Source organism: Rousettus aegyptiacus, unplaced genomic scaffold, assembly GCF_014176215.1.
Source record: "Rousettus aegyptiacus isolate mRouAeg1 unplaced genomic scaffold, mRouAeg1.p scaffold_m13_p_5, whole genome shotgun sequence".
Lineage (NCBI taxonomy): Eukaryota > Metazoa > Chordata > Mammalia > Chiroptera > Pteropodidae > Rousettus > Rousettus aegyptiacus.
The window spans coordinates 15,724,451-15,744,822 of NW_023416308.1; the positions used below are offsets into that span (position 1 = coordinate 15,724,451).

General features: G+C 39.4%; 1 protein-coding gene across 6 annotated transcripts in view; it reads left to right on the forward strand.

Moving 5' to 3' along the window:
• The window catches only part of EIF4ENIF1 (eukaryotic translation initiation factor 4E nuclear import factor 1), a 40,679-nt gene extending 22,309 nt beyond the window's left edge, over positions 1–18,370 (forward strand). For 3 of the 6 annotated variants that reach the window (XM_016129537.2, XM_016129538.2, XM_016129539.2), the window contains exons 8-19: positions 4,662–4,797; positions 5,022–5,201; positions 5,925–6,157; positions 8,757–8,828; positions 9,287–9,470; positions 10,366–10,445; positions 10,759–10,901; positions 13,448–13,532; positions 14,942–15,074; positions 16,242–16,586; positions 16,852–17,016; positions 17,622–18,370. In XM_016129537.2, coding sequence (XP_015985023.1) covers positions 4,662–4,797; positions 5,022–5,201; positions 5,925–6,157; positions 8,757–8,828; positions 9,287–9,470; positions 10,366–10,445; positions 10,759–10,901; positions 13,448–13,532; positions 14,942–15,074; positions 16,242–16,586; positions 16,852–17,016; positions 17,622–17,863 — 1,998 coding nt within the window. In that variant the 3' untranslated portion in view covers positions 17,864–18,370. The remainder of the gene's footprint in view (positions 1–4,661; positions 4,798–5,021; positions 5,202–5,924; positions 6,158–8,756; positions 8,829–9,286; positions 9,471–10,365; positions 10,446–10,758; positions 10,902–13,447; positions 13,533–14,941; positions 15,075–16,241; positions 16,587–16,851; positions 17,017–17,621) is intronic. The other 3 variants (XM_016129540.2, XM_016129541.2, XM_016129542.2) reach the window with 3 other exon arrangements.
• The last annotated feature ends 2,002 nt before the right edge of the window (positions 18,371–20,372 follow it).

Here is a 20,372-nt window from a genome sequence, read left to right on the forward strand (position 1 = left end):
TCATGCTGATCTGCATTCCTTGGGTAAAAGTGGCTGGTTAGGTGATACCTGTATGATGTGGTGGTTCTGAAAACCCTTAGTGCAGAGGAACTTGGGATAGTATCAGTGTTGTTGTTGAACTGTTGAGGTCCAGTCTTTCTCGGCTTTTAAAATAGAAACAGTAGTATACCCCAAATCTTTACTTACTACCAACCTTGTGCCTATCCCCTTCAGCTATTTGAGAATTAATATAGCCTCGTCAAATTTGTGGGGGGAAAAAATTTAACTGTGGCATGAATACACAGAAATGAGGTTTTCTGTGGTTGGTGAAAGAGTGCATAGAACTCTGATAAAATAGAATTTAAAAATCATTTGTCTAAAAGCATCTGTACATTCCAGATATCACATTTACAGCCCCAAAAACAAGTTTGACCATTCCTTTAAATTGACCGTTCAAGGCATTTGACTTAAACGACTCTACTACTAAACTATACCTGCTCCTTTTTTGATTAGTGCACAAGCAGACAAAACTGGGCACAACAGAGCAGGAACATTGGCCTGTCTCCCTTCTCATTTGCCTGCCCACCTCACCCTCCAATCCCCAATAGACGCCCACCCAGAAAAGGTGAACAGACCTGCATAGCACTGATAGGTACAAGGCCACAGATGACTTCTAGGGCAGTACTTCTTAAACTCTCTTTGGTGAGGGCCCAGGTAATATTTCCAATCCACTGAGGACCAATACTTTAAAGTAAAAATGTCACTTTTATAGTAATGACAAATTGCTACAAAAATTTCTAAGCGTTTACTCTCATTCTCTGTGGACCAGCATGGTCCAAGACTGTACTTCTCTATAGCACTGTTCAGGAGCATGAGGAGTGTAGCTTCAAATCAACTGGCAACTGCATGGTTTTGTTCCTTAAGTTGTAACAGCAATTTTAACTATAAGTTTCCTACCCAGATACCTTACTAGCTAGACTATAGTCCTGTGCCTCGTTACAAGGAGAAGGGTCACAGCCAGGCGTGAGTTTAATTTACTTGATATAAAATTGACTGGTCCTCTCACATTCTTAGCTTTTGAGGGGACAGTATTTTTTTTTATTTTTATACCAACTGTGTTTAGTGACTTTTTTTTTTTTTTTGCATTCTCTTTGAAGACCGATGGAAATCTCATTGTAAAAAGTTTTCATAACAAAAGGTCAAAATTTAGAGGCCTGTACTTGGCTCTAAATGTGAGATTCTAAAATTTACCTGTGTGTCGAGGCAGAGGAAGAATTCAAAGCTAATCTTTTAATACTAGGTAACATATACAGTGCTGATTGTTTAAATACATTCATTTAAACTTGAAACATATAATTTTATTAATCAATGCCACCCCAGTAAATTCATTTAATCCTCAAATAACACAAGTTAGCTTACTGTTGTTTCCATTTTATAGATGAGAAAACAGGCACAGAGGTTTAAATAACTTATCCAAAGTCACATAGCTGTTAAGTGGTAGAAACCGAATTCTGATTTATGCAGTTTCAGTTAATAGTGTTTGCTCTTAATTCTCCGTAACTATACTTCCTCTAAACCATAAAAGGGAAGAATAGGATCTCAGCGCCTTCTTAGCTTTTGACTCTCACCCTCAACCAAAACTTGGTTAATGCAGAGCAGTAGATTTTGGCTAGAAAGTCTATCCATGATTTTCATGGAGGTTATTGCTCATTAAGGTATATATATTCTATAACATTCATTTAAAAGCAAAACTGGGATCAGTAAAAACAGAAGCTCTGATATGCCACATAACCAGCTAGATTCTAATACAATGCTCAGAAAATGAGCAGTCACTTTGGGAAAATAAGAAAGGCTATATAGGATTTCAATACCATTTAACAAATGTTATGTAAAGTGCCTGAAATAGTACATGGCACTTAGCAAGTTCCACAGATGCTGAGTATTAATAGAATTATATCTGTATTTGTAGGCTGTATTTACCAGTGTCGTAATATATAGTTGACAGCCACAAAAATCTGTACAAACTGAAAATTTGGATCACATTTGAAAATAATTTCAGTTAAATGAAAGTAAGTTTATTTTAGCTATAATACAATTCTTCCTACAGCGCCTGACACATAACAGGTGCTTATGTTGAATGAAGGGAAAAAATCAAAACAGAAATCCTAAACTATTTGGAATGATGAACAGGAACATGACATAGAAAACCCTTGGCGACATAATCAAAGGTATGCTTAGAAGAAAATGTATAGCCTTAAATACATTCATTAGAAATCCCAAAAAAAAATCAACTACAGTGAAACAAATAAAAAACTATAGAAATGTCCATGAAAGTGGAAAGTAATAAAAACATTAATAAAACCTAGTAATTGTTAGAGTAAAAATATCTGTTTGATAATCAGAATAATAATTTTAATCTTAGGATATGACTCGTGTAAGCGATCTTTGTTTGAAGGACCAGACTAACAGTCATATAGGTTACCATAAAAATACTATTAAAAATCTAGTATAGAAAGAGTAGCTGAAACATACCAAAATATAGTTCACAGGGTCCTCTTCTCAACCAGTTGTTTGCTGACAAGGATGTAGCAGAGGATGTCTTGACCAAGAAGTCAGAGCTATGAGTCCAGGTCTCCAGGGAGCAGGAGGGGGTGCTACTGTTGTTAGAGCATCCCAGCTCACTCTGGTAAAAATGAATAAATAACTAGATAAACTCTCAAGGATTCTTTTCAAGTTTAAAATGTTTCAGTTTCTTGAAATGGGCATTTCTAGTAAATGTGTATAAAAGTAACTTTGTTTCTACTTTTGTTTCGGCTATAATAAAACTCTTAGTGAAACAAAGTTTGTCACTGATCAAAATATGGAAATGACTTTCTCAACACTTACTGCCATATGTTTAAAAAATGTCCAGATACTTTATATTCATGTCCTTTATTTACTTTTTCATGTTCTTCCTGTGTATTTTCTGATTTTTTTCCTATACAGTATGATCAGAGGAAATGATTAAAATGCAAAGCCATTTTTGCTTATTTCAAATTTTTCAACATTAAAATATTTTTAATAGGTGTAGCTTTTAGTTGCTTATAAAATAATACTTTTATTTATCACTAAGGTGATTGTATCCTGGGTACAATTCCCAATTTTTCACAGTACCACATCACTAATGCTTCTCTTATACTTTAATTATTGCAAAATTAGTGCACCTAAAAGTCAGCATTAATAAAGGTATGAGATTCTGCAAGTGACTTGTGATTGAAACTGTCTAATACTTCAGAAAATCAAAGTACCACAAATAATCAAACTAGTATCTTGAATTAAAATCCCTTAGTCTTGTATTCAAGAGAAGTATTTTGTGGCTTAATTTCAGTATGTATTATGAGAAAATTCTTCCAGATAAAAAGGATATAACCTTCCACTGCTGAACTTTGACCGGAAGTTCTGAGTTCCAAACTTAAAACAGTCACTAACTCTGTCATACATGTACCAGTTAGGGGAAAATGTGTTTTCTTTTTATTATTGTTATAGAAGTGAAAGTTTATGCCTCATTTTGAAGGATATGCCTCATTTTTGGATTGACATTTACTTTATCTTGTCTTTTCTAAATATTGATAACACTGCATAAAGATCAATTTGAATGTTTAACTGGATTTATGATAAGGTAAAATTGAAAACTTTAAAAATGTTTAAATCTAGTTTTTAAGAAGGATTGGTAACAGAAATTACTGTTATGAAATCATATTGAAGAAATTATTTCTGATCATAATGCATCCTTTAGTTGGCCTTATAATTAAGCCAAAAACCATAGAAGTCAGATTTAAAACAAGCACTTGAAAACTCTTTCCACTAAGTTCAAACAGATAATAGAAATCAGTTAAAAGTATCTTTCACATCTGACACTTTCTAAACTTGATTTGGAATTGTGATCTTTATGAGCTGTATTGTTTAGCTCTTGGCTTCTGAAATTATCAGCATCGAATTTTATGATGTTTATTACAACCTTAAGAATGTTGGAAGCAAGGGTTTTCTTTCATCAGCTCTCTATACCTGATGTTTAGTTGAGGGCCACTCATCAGCTTGGCAATGGAATGCTTTACTCCTGGTGCTGATTTTGATTTTGAAATTGTCTTCTAAGACAGCAATCCCCAACCTTTTTGGCACCAGGGACTGGTGCTCCTACGAGAAGCTAATGCCTGATGATCTGAGGTGCAGCTGAGGCAGTGATGCTAGCGCTGGGGAGCAACTGTAAATACTGATGAAGCTTTGCTCATGCCTGCTGCTCACCTCCTGCTGTGCGGCCCAGTTCCTAACAGGCCACGGACCAATACAGGTCCACGGTCCTGGTGGTTGGGGACCTCTACTCTAAGAACACTCAGTAATTCATGGAATTTCTAATGAGGCAAAGATTAGAAAACTAAAACATTTTCTGTGGCCCAGAGATTTTGCTTTTTTATATTCTTACAAAGTATGCGGTTGATTATGCCCAAGTTTGGGTTACTCAGAAATGACCCAGGAGGGGAAGAAAAATTAAAGATTTTCAAAATCCTAAATTCTGAAGGTGTTTACCTTAAGGTCAACCGCTTCAAAGGAAGTTTCAAAGTAAGTGGTCCTTTCTTAAAATTTTAACCTTCTTGTCTTTTTCACCTAGGAACTATTATCTTAGCTCTTTTTGTTTTTCCCTTTAGATGATAGAAGATGTTTTAGGAGAAGGGTCAGTCTCTGCCAGTCGGTTCAGTAGATGGTTCTCTAACCCGAGCCGATCTGGAAGCCGATCCAGTAGTCTTGGGTCAACGCCACATGAAGAACTGGAGAGACTTGCAGGTAATGTGGCTTCAGATTCTGGCCTTGGAGAAAGACTTGAGCTTTCTCTGACATTATTCAGTCTTCCTTCATTAGTCAGGGGTCCATTAGGGTTAAAGGATCTCTGGATACTAAAAGAAAAAAAAAAAAAAGTCTTCAATTTGTGTCCTTTAAATAATGTTGAAGATAGTTTCTGTGCTTTATTAGGGCTAATTAATTATGAATATGTTTATTTGCAAAATTAGGTCTGGAGCAAGCCATCTTCTCCCCTGGACAGAATTCGGGGAATTATTTTGCTCCTATACCATTGGAAGACCATGCTGAAAATAAAGTGGATATCTTAGAAATGCTACAGAAAGCCAAAGTGGATTTAAAACCTCTTCTCTCCAGCCTTTCTGCAAATAAAGAAAAACTTAAAGAGAGCTGTAAGTGTTTATTAGAGTCTGCTTTAGGTGTCTGAAAAAGCTTGAGTGCTGTCTTAAGGCAGTTAAATCTAATGTACTATTTCATCAAACATTAAATAGTTAAATAGGGTTTTGTTAAATGTTATTGAAAAAACTTTTTATCAGACAATACCACCACTTTGAGAACTTGGTAGTCTGTGGGCCCTATAATAAGAAGAACTTTTCCACCAAGTCCTTCTTACCTAGACCTAATTATAATACCAGTGAATGTTGTAGTCCTCCTCAGTATAACTTAGCTTCTCACATCTTTCCGCCATGTTCTTGCTTAGGTTTTAAGCCTTCAACATAAAACCTTAGTGATATAATAACCATAGTGACCAGTAGCAGTCTTGCTGACGTTGGGCTAGCTGGGATTTCTGTCCCTGGTAACAAGTTTCCAAAACACTCATTATAGAGGTCCTCCTGCAAGATGTGCAGCAGGACCTTGTCACGTCTTAAACCATAGCACCGCAGTTCTGGTCCCCTAGTTTTTGTCACCTAAACATTTTAGGTTAGTATGCCATTTCTACTGAGTACGCAATTATGACCTTATTCCCACTGAGCAACAGTGATTTTAATGTCTTCAGATTGTCTGTTTTTGGTGTCAGCCTTTTTTATTTTCACCTTAACTATCTTGGTAGCCAAAAAGAATTCCTACCTCATATTCCTTTGCTTGGCTTAACCTGGACTTTCTCAACCTTTCAGCACATTCAGGGGTTGTACTTTCAGTGGAAGAGGTAGAAGCAGGGCTCAAGGGCTTGAAGGTGGACCAACAAGTGAAGAATTCCACTCCCTTCATGGCAGAGCACTTAGAGGAGACGCTGAATGCTGTAACCAGCAATCGACAGCTCAAAAAAGATGGTGACATGACTGCGTTCAACAAGCTAGTGAGCACCATGAAGGCAAGTGGGACTTTGCCTTCTCAGCCCAAAGTCAGCGTAAGTATTTGGCACAAACCCCAGCCTTTTCTCCTTTCCCTCTTTCTCTTCCACCACAATAAATGGATTTTTAAAAAGGTACTTTGAGTAAGTTGGAAATTCTTTAGTGGTCATTTGGTCCTTGATGCTTTTGTGTGTTCTTTGATTATTACTATCTGTTTGTTACTTGAGAAAGCAGGTTTGTGGTTAATCTACATGTATCGGGGATGACAAGTATAAAGATTCAGTCAACTTAAGTTACTGCCAAAAAAAAAAAAATATCTTTTTGGATGAGCTCCAAAGAAGATTTTCTGTTTATTCAGCTACTTAAGTTAAAATAACTTACTGAATTTTTACAGTCTCATCTTTTCATACCTTCTAATTATTCCCAAATACCTGGGATTACCTGCTTTCTTGATTCGGCAGTTGGCAGTTATATGAATCATTTGTAAATGTCTAGAATGGGTTTTTCAAGACAATTGTATTCTGTTAATTTATTAATAGAAAAAGCTATGGCTCCAAACTTGTAAAACACCTTTAGGCATGAAGTTGGGTTAAAAGGTGACTGCACATTGATAAATGCAGATGTGTAGCACATACTGGTCTTCATCATAACACGTTAGAAGGTGGTCCTCAGTCACGGCCTATGTGTCAATATTGCTGTCCCTTGGTGATACAAAGTGATGATACAGGGTAAATCTGAATAATAAAATAGGCTATTCCAGTTGCTAAGTTATAACCAATTTACTTTTGAGTTTTGCCTCTTGTTTTCTCCTTATACCTTCTTGTCTGAGAACTACAAGTTAACTCTGGTAGTGATAGGTGTTTGATTCACTGGGCCTTGTACCATGGAAAGGCAACTGATTTTTGATGTTTCTTACATGACCAGCAGTTAGTGATAGAGATTCCAACAGAGGTGCCATTGTTCCTGGCCTTACTGCTGGGACAGACTCTCTGCTTCTGAAAGGGGGCATCTCAGGTAGGTAGACTTATTCCTATGTATCTGACTACACCATGCCAGTTATAGGGGAATGTTTCTCATAAACTGCCTGAGAGTTATTTCTGTACAAAGAATTATTAGCTACAAGTTCTTTCAAGTGAGAACCATATTTAAAAATCGCAAACTATCCTGTTCTCCATTTTTGTTATTTTTGTTTCTTGGTGACTGGGTACTGACTGCAATGATACGGGTCAGAACTTATAAGTAGCTTCTTTTAGTGCAGTAAATAAAGAAATGAGAGCAGATAAGTGCAACAGTTAACCCGATACTTTTGAACATTTTGTTTCAGATATGATTCTAGGGTTTGACATTAATACAATTGACCCTGAGTTATGAGGGTAAGTGGTTTAATGTTAGTGTTCAGTGCTCTGAAATATATCTGGTTTCAGCTGAGGAAATGGGCCTTGAACACCTATGTAAAGGAATGGATTATATAATTAAAGTTGCTAGGCAAAAAGTAACAAACTCAACCTAACCTAGAAAAGAAAGCAACAAAGGAAAGTATATAATAAGTGCACCAGACATTATCTCAAAATACTGCTTGATTTACATTTGTTATTGAGTCATGATCTACTTTTAAAATCAAGTCTTTAATTACTATGGCTGTGTGTGTTATATATACTATTTCTGATCTGCCTCTCTCTGTTTAGGTTCAATCACATTGTTTTATCCCCCAAATGGGACATGTTGATTCCATCTAATCCATTTCAAAATGAATTATATACTGTATCCTCCAAATATAGTAAGCCATGTAGTATAAAGTTGTCTACTTGTTAGGTAGAATTAAATGACTTTTGAGGATATCTCATTAAAATTATCTGTTGTATTCAGTCCCAATTCCAAAACCAACAATAAAACACTTGGATATCTTTGGGTTATTTGTCATTCCTGAGGACATTGCTATATACCTTTGCATCTCCACCTAGTAGAAGGGAAACTACCAGAGAAAGCACTTTAGGCAGGGCTAAATGGGCACAAGGATGTACTGAACTGCAGGAGTAATGCAAGTTGGATGCAAAACATGACTGCTGCTGCATTAATCAAGCAAAAAATGGAGGATTTAAATATCATCCTGTATATGACACATTTGAAACAGCTTGATTATAAAGTTTAAATTTCCTGAAATATGAAGCTCTGAAATATTTGGCCAAACCTGCATGTTGTTTACTAGGTTTTTGGTACTGTCTGTGGTTCATAAATCTTGTTAAAGGTAATGGATAGCAAAGGTTGCCTCAAAAACCAAAGTCTAAATTATCAAAGATTCCTACATGTGGCTTTTCCTAAATAAGTGTTCCCCTATTTCACCATTTTCTTTTCCCCTTTTTTGGTCACAGTGTTAGAAACAGTAAAATGGACTAAGCTTACCACAGGGAGGAAAAGACCTTGTCTGAGGGTCCCTCAGTGGACATTACATGTACATGTGAAGATTCTTTTCTAAGATCTCTTTGAGACCTATCGAGATAAGGCAGTAGAACAAGTTGATCTAAGTTTTCTGATTTTGACGACATTCTGCTGATAAATGCCAACTCCCTGGGGAGTTCTTAATGCTTTCTCATGGTCCCCAATTAATCTCTTAAGTGTGTAAGAAGGTTAAAACCAGTTTTCCTTTGACTTTTTTAGCGAAACCTTGAAAGCCATTTGATGTCCCCTGCTGAAATTCCAGGCCAGCCTGTCCCTAAGAACATCCTGCAGGTACTTCACAATCTTACACCGAGGCCTCAGAGTCCTGAACAGTAGTCCTCTGACCTATTTTTTTGTAGTGGTCCTGCTCTGGGCCTTAGAGAATGATCCATGTTGCCTGGCAATTGAGGATAGATATGTCACTAAGTGATATAGTTATGTGTCACTGTTAACCTCAAAGTGGGATGGGGAGGTGGCTCAAAAAAGATGACAGAGTAAGCCTTTGATTTCCAATTTGCAGGTTTGCAATTTTTGTGGATACTTAAAGTATCTAACCAGTATTTGTAGCACTAACTTAGAGCAAATGTTGCTAGCTGAACATTCAGAGAAATGTGTTGCATGTACACATGCCAAGTCCTTCAGTGGAGCATGAGTGAGATTCATCTTTGGCTTCCAAAAGTTAATCCATAACCTCTGACTTGGACAGAGAACAAGGTTTATTCACAAGGATTTGACTTTTCTGCCTTTAGGAACTTCTGGGTCCACCAGTTCAGAGGCCTGCTTCTTCCAATCTTCTGAGTGGCCTTATGGGGAGCTTGGAGCCTACAGCATCTTTACTGGGCCAAAGAGCACCCTCTCCTCCCTTGTCACAGGTGTTTCAAACACGAGCAGCCTCTGCAGACTACCTTCGTCCTCGAATACCATCACCAGTTGGTAAATACCGTCTATCCATCTGTCCCCATTGTGCTGCACCCCCTACCCCTGTTCCCCCCCTGCAAAGTTATACTTGTCCTCTAGAACTGGCTAAGTCTTTTTTCATCAGCATCCTTAAAGTCTTTAAAAAGAAATGTGTGGAGACACACATGTGGAAGATAGTTTATTATCCAACTGCTCAGAGCTCTAGATAAATATATTCATGATATAGTTTTTTCTCTTCAAATTGATCTAAACTGGATCCAGCTCTTTAGTTTTCTTCCTTATTTGGGGAATTCAACCCCAGAAAGTTAATTTGGCTTTCTAGGTTTTTTTCTTGATAGAGTAGAAGTCAGAGTAGTGGCTTTCTACCAACCTAATGAACTTGATACACAACTTTGAGGTATTGTGGTTAAATCATAATATAAGTGGAAGAAACACTTCCAGAAAGCTGTCTTAGCAAAGTGTACAGAATCTTATAGTGTCCCTACATAGCTTCTGGCCACTCTGGTCCCTGCCTGTCAAACCTTTGGAGTTTTTGTCTTCCCTCCACAGGTAGATAGAATGGAGAGTATGAACCTCAGAGCATTGATATCAGTAGTCTTGGTGATAATGGGCCAAATCACTGGCTAGGAAAGCTCTTCTCTCACAGGTAGAGAGAGTTCTCAGCTCTGAAAAGGACAAAGCTGACAACTTTGTGGGGAAAATGGATACAGTAGCAATTTGGGTCATTAAGTGCTAATTGAGGTCTACATAGCCCACTGTGGGGAGCACAGAAGACGAGGGACATCACCAGCCAAGGAAGTCAGTAATTCCCGAAAGAGATGGTATTCAGGAACAGCATGCATTGGTGATATGCCTCTCTGATGGACAACTGCTGTCTTCACACTCAGTGATACTGTAACTTTCCCAACAGGTTTCACACCAGGACCACAGCAGCTACTTGGAGATCCATTCCAAGGCATGCGCAAGCCCATGAGCCCTGTCACGGCCCAGGTCCAGCTGAGCTCTTACTCAAATTCAGTCTGTTGCTTGCTTTTCATCCTTATTGTTGTTTGTGGGATGGAGAATTAAAATTGCTATAGTTGTTGGAAGTGATTTTGAACTATAATTCAAGTGAAGGCTAGAAGAGGAGTAAATAATTAAAGTCATAAATAGTTAAAATTCTATTCAGTGGATAGGGGCATAGTTTAGTCAGGCCACAGTATCTAATTTCTCAGACATACCTAAGAGAGCAAAGAGAGATTTGTATAAAGTTCATTGACTGTCCTCATTCTTCTTTTGATCATTCTCTGCCACTTCTGTTCAGCAGATGAGCCAGCTAGAATTGCAACAGGCAGCTTTGGAGGGGCTGGCCCTACCACATGACCTTGCAGTGCAGGCAGCAAACTTCTATCAGCCTGGTTTTGGCAAACCACAGGTGGACAGAACCAGAGATGGATTCAGAAACAAGTAAGTTACTAATCCTACCCTTGTATGAATTTGCAAATTAATTTTCCTCAGATTAGCAAGTCAGCTATCCACAGTATAATTCTGTTGTATACACTGACATGTTGTACAGTACATGGTGAGAATTCCATCTCACTCCAGATGTTCAGTAGAGGAAATAATATTGAATTCTATAGTACGGGCATAGGCTTTTCATCCTATATAATTTTATTCTTGATTTGAAAGATTCGTTTTCACAAATGTAGCTAGCATCGCTTCTTATTTGCAGCTATGCTTATGAGATAATGGAAAGTAAAACACCTAGCTTCCTCTCTCATAGATTCCTTGTTATCAGACTATCCAGTGATGCACATTTGTTGATCAAGAGTTTGTTGGTCAGATCTGATGGGTTTGATGAGCTTTCTGATCAGAGCCATTAACAAACGATTACGGACTTCACTCTCCTGTTTTATCTGCTGGTTGCAACAAGTAGTAAAATTAAATGAATCATAAGTTGGGGGTGTTAGCAATATTTTTTTATTGTAAAATAAAATACATTAAACAATTATATAGCTTAGTATAAAGCAAACTCCCTTATTAGCTACCCAGAAGCATTCCATGTGCCCTTTCCCAGTAATAGCCCTTTTCTCACCGAGAAGTGACCACCATCCAGCCTTTAAGGACAGTTTAGTCCTGCTTATATAGTACTTGGTAATTAAAAAGTATTTATGTTTTGATGTGATACTTAAATTTTGCCATATCTGTGTCTCAGTGTCTTGGTTCAGCTGGTTTTATATGCTGACACTTTCAGAAAACATTGAGACCAGTTAAGTACTCTGTACCTTTATATAAATGCATCCTATCTGTAGTAGCCCTCTGCCTAAACAGAGTTCAGGACTGGTCCTCTGAGCCCCGCCCCACCCCCACCCCTGGTCACTGGATTTCTCTCTACAAAATAGTGGAGTTATCTAATATTCATTGACATAATTTGTTGACTTTCAAAACACTTTTGAACTCCAGAATTTTCTTTGCTCTTGGCAACAACCCTGTGTAGTAGATGGGACAAATAACTGCATTTTACAGATACAGAAGCTTAAGTTTTTTAAAGTGTGACTGACTTGAAACTAGTAAGCAGACTCAAGTCAATGTCAGTAGAGCGTTCATGTTTTGGATGAAATGTCAGCCTCTCAGGCCCTCCTTGAAAACCCTATATATATAGTTGTAGCCCCCAAAAGATAGGACTTTCTCCTTGCCTTGTTTTATTTTTTTATTGTACTTAAACTCCTTCTAGCATACTATTTACTTTCTGTCTCCCTGCCCATAGTAACCCCTCTCTACTCTGCAACCATAAGAATGTAATGAGACCAGAGATATTTTGTCCGTTTTGTTTACCACTGTATCCTTAGCACCTAGAACAGTGGCTAGCATATAGTAGATGTTCAGGTATGTTTATCAAAAGGAATAAATCATAGATCATTGCAGAACCACCTGATTTCAGATTTGTTTCTTAATCACTCAGAACACTCCTGATCTGTCTCCCTTCATTGTCATATTCAGAGTCTCAGTATGGCAGCAATGGGGCTTACGTGGTACAGACTGGAAAGAAGCCATGGGTTTAGGATTCCCATCTGCATATGATTCAGAGAACTTCCCAGAATCATTGACTGACTATGCTTGGGTTTTGGCCTTTGTGGTACAAGATCTGACATGATTGAAATGCAGTGAAGCTTTCATTAGTCAATGAGCTCACATAATTCATTCTTCTCGCCACCTGTTTATATTTTCATCAGCTGTTTTCCTTCAAGTTAAGAGAAAATAAGTAGAATGTCCAGGGAGAGGATGGAAGTTTGTTCTTTTAAACTTTGAGAGACCTAGTCCCTGTGTAGACTAGGATTGGTGTGGAATGCTGAATGTAACTAGGTCTTAAAATAGCTAAAACTGTTGGCACCGTATTTGAACCAGTGTCTCACAGAGCATCAGTTCTATGCCAGGCATGTGCTAATCACTGTTGCTCCCTACCGTCCAGAGTACAGCCTGGCGCACAGAATGAAGGCCCTTCTTAGCCCATTTCACTGGTATAGTCTATAAACAAACTATACACCAGCTCTGGATAACCCTATAGTCCCAAGGCCTTCCCAAGTACCTTTACCTTTTCCTTCTACCTGAGTCATTGTTCTCCATTTTGTAGCTTCTCATTAGTCATACCCAATTTAATGCAGCTCCTTCCCAAAGAAGCTCTCCCAGAGTCCCTTCAATAGAATTATCCCATCATTCCTCCTAACCCTCATTTTCCCATTACACCTTGTTGGTACCTAGTATCTGCATGCCATGGTTTTTAGTATCTCCCTCACTAGATGAAAGTTCTTGCAAGGCCCAGGACCATGTTTCAGTAAGCTTTTGTCTTCCCTCAGAACTTGACATGTGGTTTCGCATATTTCGATGCTTTGGAAATTGAATTGGATAAGGAAAAGAAGATGTTAAAGTCTTAGGCTGGTCTTGAGTATTTTGTGATTTTATGACTTGGAGTTTAAGCAGCTTAGGGCTCACAGTGATACTTGGTTTGTTCACAGGCAACAGCGAGTGACCAAGTCACCAGCACCCGTGCACAGAGGGAATTCCTCTTCCCCCGCCCCCGCAGCCTCCATCACAAGCATGGTCAGTGACCTTTGCCTTTGCAAATGATTTCTAGGCTTCTCCATGTTTGGTTGTACCTATGGTGTATCACTATGTAGCCCAAATGTCCTTGAGTGCCTTTACACAGGAATAACTGATTGAGTAGTCTTTCATACCTGTTTCTTAGGTTTTCCCCTTTCAGGATCCAGCCTATTAGGATTCTGATGAAGCCCCTATATTGGGGAAAGTGTGTTCTAGCAGATGGACAAGTATGTGCTAGAGCACATGAGGCATTATGTAGCATGTTCAAATAAGTGAACAATCAGAGTGGGGAGGACGGAGGTGAAAGACAGCAGGTGAGCCAATGGGGTGACTGGGGTAGGATCATGGGGTGTCCAGTGAAACATGGTGAGTTCACAAACTCAGATTCAGGTCTCAGTGATATGAATTAAGTCTGGGACAGAGGGGTTTGCTTATTTGTGGTGACGTCTAGTTTTATAACTGACTCATATATCAGCATTACTTTTTGTTAAAGTTTCCTGTCCCACAGATTCTTAATCACCTGGTCAAAGCTGATAGATGGGGAAAAAACTATTACACTGTGCTTCTGGACCCCAAGTGGGTCTACACACTAAACACCTGGAAGGCAAGGTCACGGAGTTTTTCTGTTCATAATTCATGCCGTCTCTTACCATCAAGGAGAAAAGTTGGATGCATAATAAAATTACCAAAGTAGAAATTGGTACATAGGAACAAATGACCCCAAATGGTGAATCCTAGTGACTGAGGAGAGTTAAGATAATTTTGAATTTTCTGGTAGACAAGTTAAGGTGGGAAACATCTGGAGTACAGCAGGTCCTGTGTCATTTGGTTATAATGTCAGTGAGCCACTATGAGAACTTAACTCTTGTTTATATCAATTAGCCTATGGTAAAATTGGTCTCAGTATAGTTGCTTTGCTTAAAGTCAAAGAACCTATTAACAATGTTAAGTGAAGACTTGCTGTATAGAGAAATTTGGCTCTGATGTTGTCTCTAAAATGCCCTTTCCCTGCTACAAGGTCTTTTGCTCCAGAATATACTTCTGGCCATGTTCTTACCCTCTTCCCAGCCTAATACCCTGGCTGGAGATGTGGTGACTGCATAAGGAGGTCTCTGTCACCATAGATACAGGCAGGTTGAAGCTCTGTGCTTTAACTACATGTTACAACTAAGTCTAGGTTTTGATACCAGTGAGTTGTGACCAAGGGATGAGACACACGGGGCTACCGCCTATAATGGCCCATCCTGTTTGTTTACTTCCAATAGCTAGAGGCTAAGCATTGGAGTTGGCCTCTGCCACATGTAGCCAATAAGGGGGGCTCTTCAGCTCACTGAGTAGTTTGGCCAGTTAATCCTGGCTTGATTAGGGAAAGGTATTTAGAGCATTGCTAATACTGTTTTTCTCCACAGCTTTCTCCTTCCTTCACCCCTACCTCAGTGATTCGCAAGATGTACGAGAGCAAAGAGAAAAGCAAGGAGGAGCCAGCACCTGGAAAAGCAGCTCTTGGTGACAGTAAAGAGGACACTCAGAAGGCCAGTGAAGGTATGGCAGAGATTTTGAGGGTATACTGCCCAAGAAAGTATGTGACAGAGGGAGAATGGACTTGAGTGCTGACCTGCCTGACATGATTCTTTGCAAAGCCCTGGGCAGGACCCCTGGCTGCTCTGGACCACAGTTCTGTGTTTGACAGAAAGTTTGGACCAGCTCACAGCTCTTAGCCACTTGAAAATTCTAACTAATCTAATAGTGGTATGAGTGCTAGTATTAGACAGGAAAGAATGAGCTTTAGTTTCGGATCTTTGGGCTTCAAAGTTGAATGATAGTACATTTATTTGGCAGATTAATATAGTTAAACCAGTTTTACTTCTGAAAGGTTCTCTCCAGTCTATGGAGACTTAAGTGTCTAACAAAGTCTGTGCAGTGAGTGAAGCCTATAGGAATTGTGGAGAGCCTTGTAGAAGTATATAGAAAATGTAAGAGGCTTTTAGGAGTTGCACAGTTGAGACCAATAAAGATGTGGTGAAATAGATTCTAATAATTTAGGTTTACACAGGTCTAGAATATTGGTGTGAAAGCTTTTTGCTTATGAGACAGCTTCTGGGGGGAAAAAAAAGGAAATCCTTTTGGTCCTACTAGAGGGCAATTAAGATTCCTTTACTAGGCTATTATGATTGCTATTTAACTTTGTTGTGATGGATTTGCGTAATTTTACTCTTACTTGATTTTCCCCTTAGGCTAAAAAGCATGTTAATCCCAAGCAGCTGACTAGGACGGGGCTAGCTCCCACACAGATCCAGACCATAGCCATAGGGACAGAGCAAGGTGCCCAACTGAGGCCTGATATGCCAGGCTCCCTTGCCCATAACTATTCCTGGGTTGAGAGGATTATAAGAATAAAGACAGGGGCTTCTTAAAGGGTTATGTCATTTTTAACTTCAGAGCCTTCGGATTTTTAAAGTGTAGCAAAAATAAACTTCCAACAAAGTGTTGAAGACCGGAAAACTTGGGGTCTAGTCAAACTCTGTCCCTGACTACTCCTGTGACCTTGACTGGGCCTGTTCATAAGGCAATGGTCCTTACCATGCAGATCTTTAAATTTGTTGGGATCCAATAAGGATTGTGAGCTAAGAAATGAGATTTACTGGATCACTGGAAAGACAGTATTTGGGAGAAGTTTGCCAACAAAATGCTCTATTTGGATTTTTACAGAGAACCTCCTTTCATCCAACTCTGTGCCCAGTCTTGATCGAGACTCTTCTCCCACTACAAATCCCAAACTGTCAACGTTGCAGCGGTCTTCATGTTCTACACCACTGTCCCAAACCAACCGTTATACCAAAGAACAAGATTATCGACCTAAAGCAGCTGGGAGAAAAACACCCACCTTGGCATCCCCAGTTCCAGGAACACCTTTTCTCCGCCCTGTCCACCAAGTTCCCCTTGTCCCCCATGTCCCAATCGTTCGGCCTGCTCACCAGCTCCACCCAGGGTTGGTCCAAAGGATGCTGGCCCAGGGAGTACATCCACAGCATCTTCCAAGTTTGCTCCAAGCTGGTGAGTTTCTGACCTGGCATGACAACAGTTGCTAGAAATGATAAAGTGCTATACTCTGGGAGGTTTTCATCCCTAGAAAGATGTGACTAGATATTTTTCAATCTAACTGGTAAGCAGTGGGTCCAATTCAGTTAGATTAGGAACCTAACTTGAGTATACTTCACTCTCAATGAACTTTCCAATCAGCAAAACTGTACAATCAAACTTGAAAATTTCCAGGTAGATTAAGATTACTTCTCACCAGTTCCTTCCTTCTGCCCAACAGGCGTGCTTCCTCCTGGGATGGATTTGACTCATTTACAGGGACTATCTGGTCCAATCTTGGGTCAACCCTTTTACCCTTTACCTGCTGCTAGTCACCCTCTCCTGAACCCTCGTCCTGGGACACCTCTGCATCTGGCAATGATGCAGCAACAGCTACAACGCTCAGGTAAGTTCAGAAATGGGCCAGGTTATCTGGGGATGGGCTGAATAGGATTAAAACTTTTGACTACTTTCCAGTGAAGGGGATGAATTGACACTGACAATTCATTCTTTAACTGTCCTCGCAAGACTGAGATAAGGGTGTTACCAAAGAATAGGATGAAGTAAACCAACCTCTGTGTGATCTGGAATTCCTGTTCCTGTAAAACAATAGTAGAGTCAAGTGTGCTCTGGCTTTTTTTGTCCTTTACCTCTTAGGAGAGGAGGCTGAGAATCTTCCCACAAGAGGTTCAGCAGTAGGGACTGTCCAGAGTAGATGCCCTCTCACCAGCTAACGTTGGTGTTTCTGTGATATGGCCACTTACTGTGGGAAGTAGTGGTCATGTGATCTTTGATGGCTTCTCAATGTGGATGGCTTCTGAATAGCTCAGCTTTCCAAGATTTTTTCTTCTGGCATTTTGCAATAAAGTTTCCTTAAGAAGCTCTAGAATAAATCATCTGGTAAAGAATTCTGTTTGGAGTTTTCTGGATGGGGTTTAAGCAAAGCAAGGCCTGATATAGAACTACTTTCACCCTCATGCTCTGAATAACCTTTCCTTCTTATTCCCACAGTTCTTCATCCTCCGGGCTCTGCTTCCCAGGCAGCAGCTGTCAGTGTTCAGACGACCCCTCAAAATGTGGCCAGCCGATCAGGCCTGCCTCACATGCACTCTCAGCTGGAGCACCGCCCTAGCCAGAGGAGCACTTCCCCAGTGGGCCTTGCCAAATGGTTTGGCTCAGATGTGCTACAGCAGCCCCTGCCCTCCATGCCCGCCAAAGTCATAAGTGTAGATGAATTAGAATACCGACAGTGAGCAGGGAAGGCAGGTTTGCCTAAGCTTGGACCTATGGTAGCACCCTGGCCAGGACTCTGCTTCCTCATCTCGGGTTGGTTTACGGGCTTTTTTACTTTGAAGCACTCTGCAAAGCTGTTTAGGGAGGGCCTAGGCATCTAGTATGGTCTGCATGATGGAAAGATCTTAACCAATCAAGCCTACGTGGTCTGAACACAGAATGCACAGTGTTGTCAATCCTGGAAACATTCTTTTTTTGTAAGATATGTGAATGAAGTGTTGGTGTCTTCACTAAGAGGTGGCACCTAAGGGTTCTAAGGAAATAAATGTATAGACCCTTATGTACAGACCTGTGTATAAACAACTTTTGTACATACATATAGGATAGCTTTTTTGAACTTATACAGCTGTATATAAAAGTAGCTGATATTAGTTAAGCCTGTGTCAACAGTTTGGATTTTTTTCACTTGTACATTTGGGACTTTTTCTTTTGGATGATTAAAGTTGCATATGCTGTGTGTGAATGAAGTGAATGGCATTGTTGTGTTTATTTCTTCTTGAATCCCTTCCTCTTTGTTTCCAACCAGCTGACCTCTAAGGCTCAGTAGGTTCCTTGAGGGAAATGATCTGATGTTTTTTTTATTTAAAACTCAAGGCATTGAATTTTATCTCATTTAGGAAAAGAAAGCTATGGCCTTCTTTCTTGACTTTAAGACCCCAATGGGTAAATTTAGGCTAGGCTTGACCTTACAGGTAGCCTTGTGGCTAATAGATTATCATGAGAAATTTCTAAGATTAAACCACCTAGTGAAAACAATTTGTTGGATAATCATGTATATGGTAAATTCTACCTAACAAATCCACATTTCCTGGAGCTAAAGTAAATAGTTTGCTGGCATCCTGTTCAGCTCAAAGTTTCCTACAGGAAAAACGACACCTCAAGAGTTCTGATTCAATCCATTAAAGTCTAATTTTTTGCATATAGAACTTCCCTTAAGACTCTAATGCTTGTGTTAACTGATTCCTTGTGTTTTCTATCTCATTCCTCGGCTCAGTTATTTTCATTATTCACATTAATTACATGTAAGCAGTGAAGAAAAAGATTCTGCCAGAATACTATAGCTATGGTCTTGAGTCCTACTGATCTGAGGTGATGATACTGGTTTCCCAAGCTCTTCAAGTGAATTTTCATGAGTTCTTGATACTTGCTCATATAGAGCCACTATTTTGACTTTATGTTAGGTCAAATGAGGCCATTCTATGGTTCACAGGTAAAGAGAAATGTGGTTGGATTTTGACTGCAAGGGTAAAAAACAACCTGAGTCTTGAGTATGAAGGGTGTTGCCTATAAACCTGGAGCTGCCCACCCTGCCATATACTTCCATGAATATAAAGCAGATTGCCTTTCAACAAAACCTGGCTTTGTGGATTAAGCATGAGGTCTTTCTAACTAGTACTTCAACTTTATTATCCTTTCTCCCCCTCAGTAAGATTTGCTCCCAGTGTAATTCCTCAGCTTCAGAAATAGACACCTATGTTTAGAATTCTTGCAAATGTTTCCATAGGTAGAAGCTAAACAGCAGTCTCAAGTAACAGTGGCAGAATAGATGCCTGAATCCAGTTTCACCTTTCCTTTTGCTTCTTTTTTTTCCCCTTCTTGTTGAACCAACACTTGGAGGTGTAGGCTGGGGAGGACTGGGTTGGAGCTGCCAGTAAGAGCTTTTCAGGTTAAAAGATGGTAGGACTGAAATGAACAAATATAGGCACCAAGGAAAGGGCAAAGCTATTTATTAGCCAGTGATTGGTGAGATGGAGCCAGAAAGAAATAATGGAGTGTGAACACCAGCACAGCAGAAGCTAGACATAAGATTTTAACAAAACTATTTTGGTGCATGGGAGGGAATTGAGAGAAAAAGGAAGTTAATGCATTCTTCCAGGAGGGAAGTCAGATTCACTGGCCCTCCTTTGTAAATAAGAGACAAGCCTGATGCAGGGTAAAGGTGGGAGGAAGTGATGTCACAGCTAATAAAAGATGTCTTACATGGAGCAACTTTGGGAAGTTGGCAAGCATGAGACAAGTTTAGAAGTAATCAGGGCTGGAAAAGTATGCAAAATAAAGGTTAAGAGAATCTAAGAATGTGGACAGCCTCAAAGTAAAACAGCAGAGGGCCACAGAGGACCTCATGCAAGACCTTTTAAGAACAAGGGTCAGGTAGGAAAGAACAATACCTCCTAAAAGAAGCAGTTGAGCAAGTCAATTATAATCAACAAGGGGGGCAGATGGAGAGCACAAACACCTTTTAGAAGACAGCTATTGTCTTATAAACCAGGGTCTATTAAGATGAAAGGGAAGTCAGATTCACTGGCCCTCCTTTGTAAATAAGAGACAAGCACAAACACAAGCCAAGCACAAAGATAACTTATAGGAATAAACTCTGATTCTTAAATAAGTCTATTCTCTTTACCAAACTGACCAAGAATGAGCATGTGACCCAATTTAGGCCATGAGACACAAGGACAAAATGGCTGG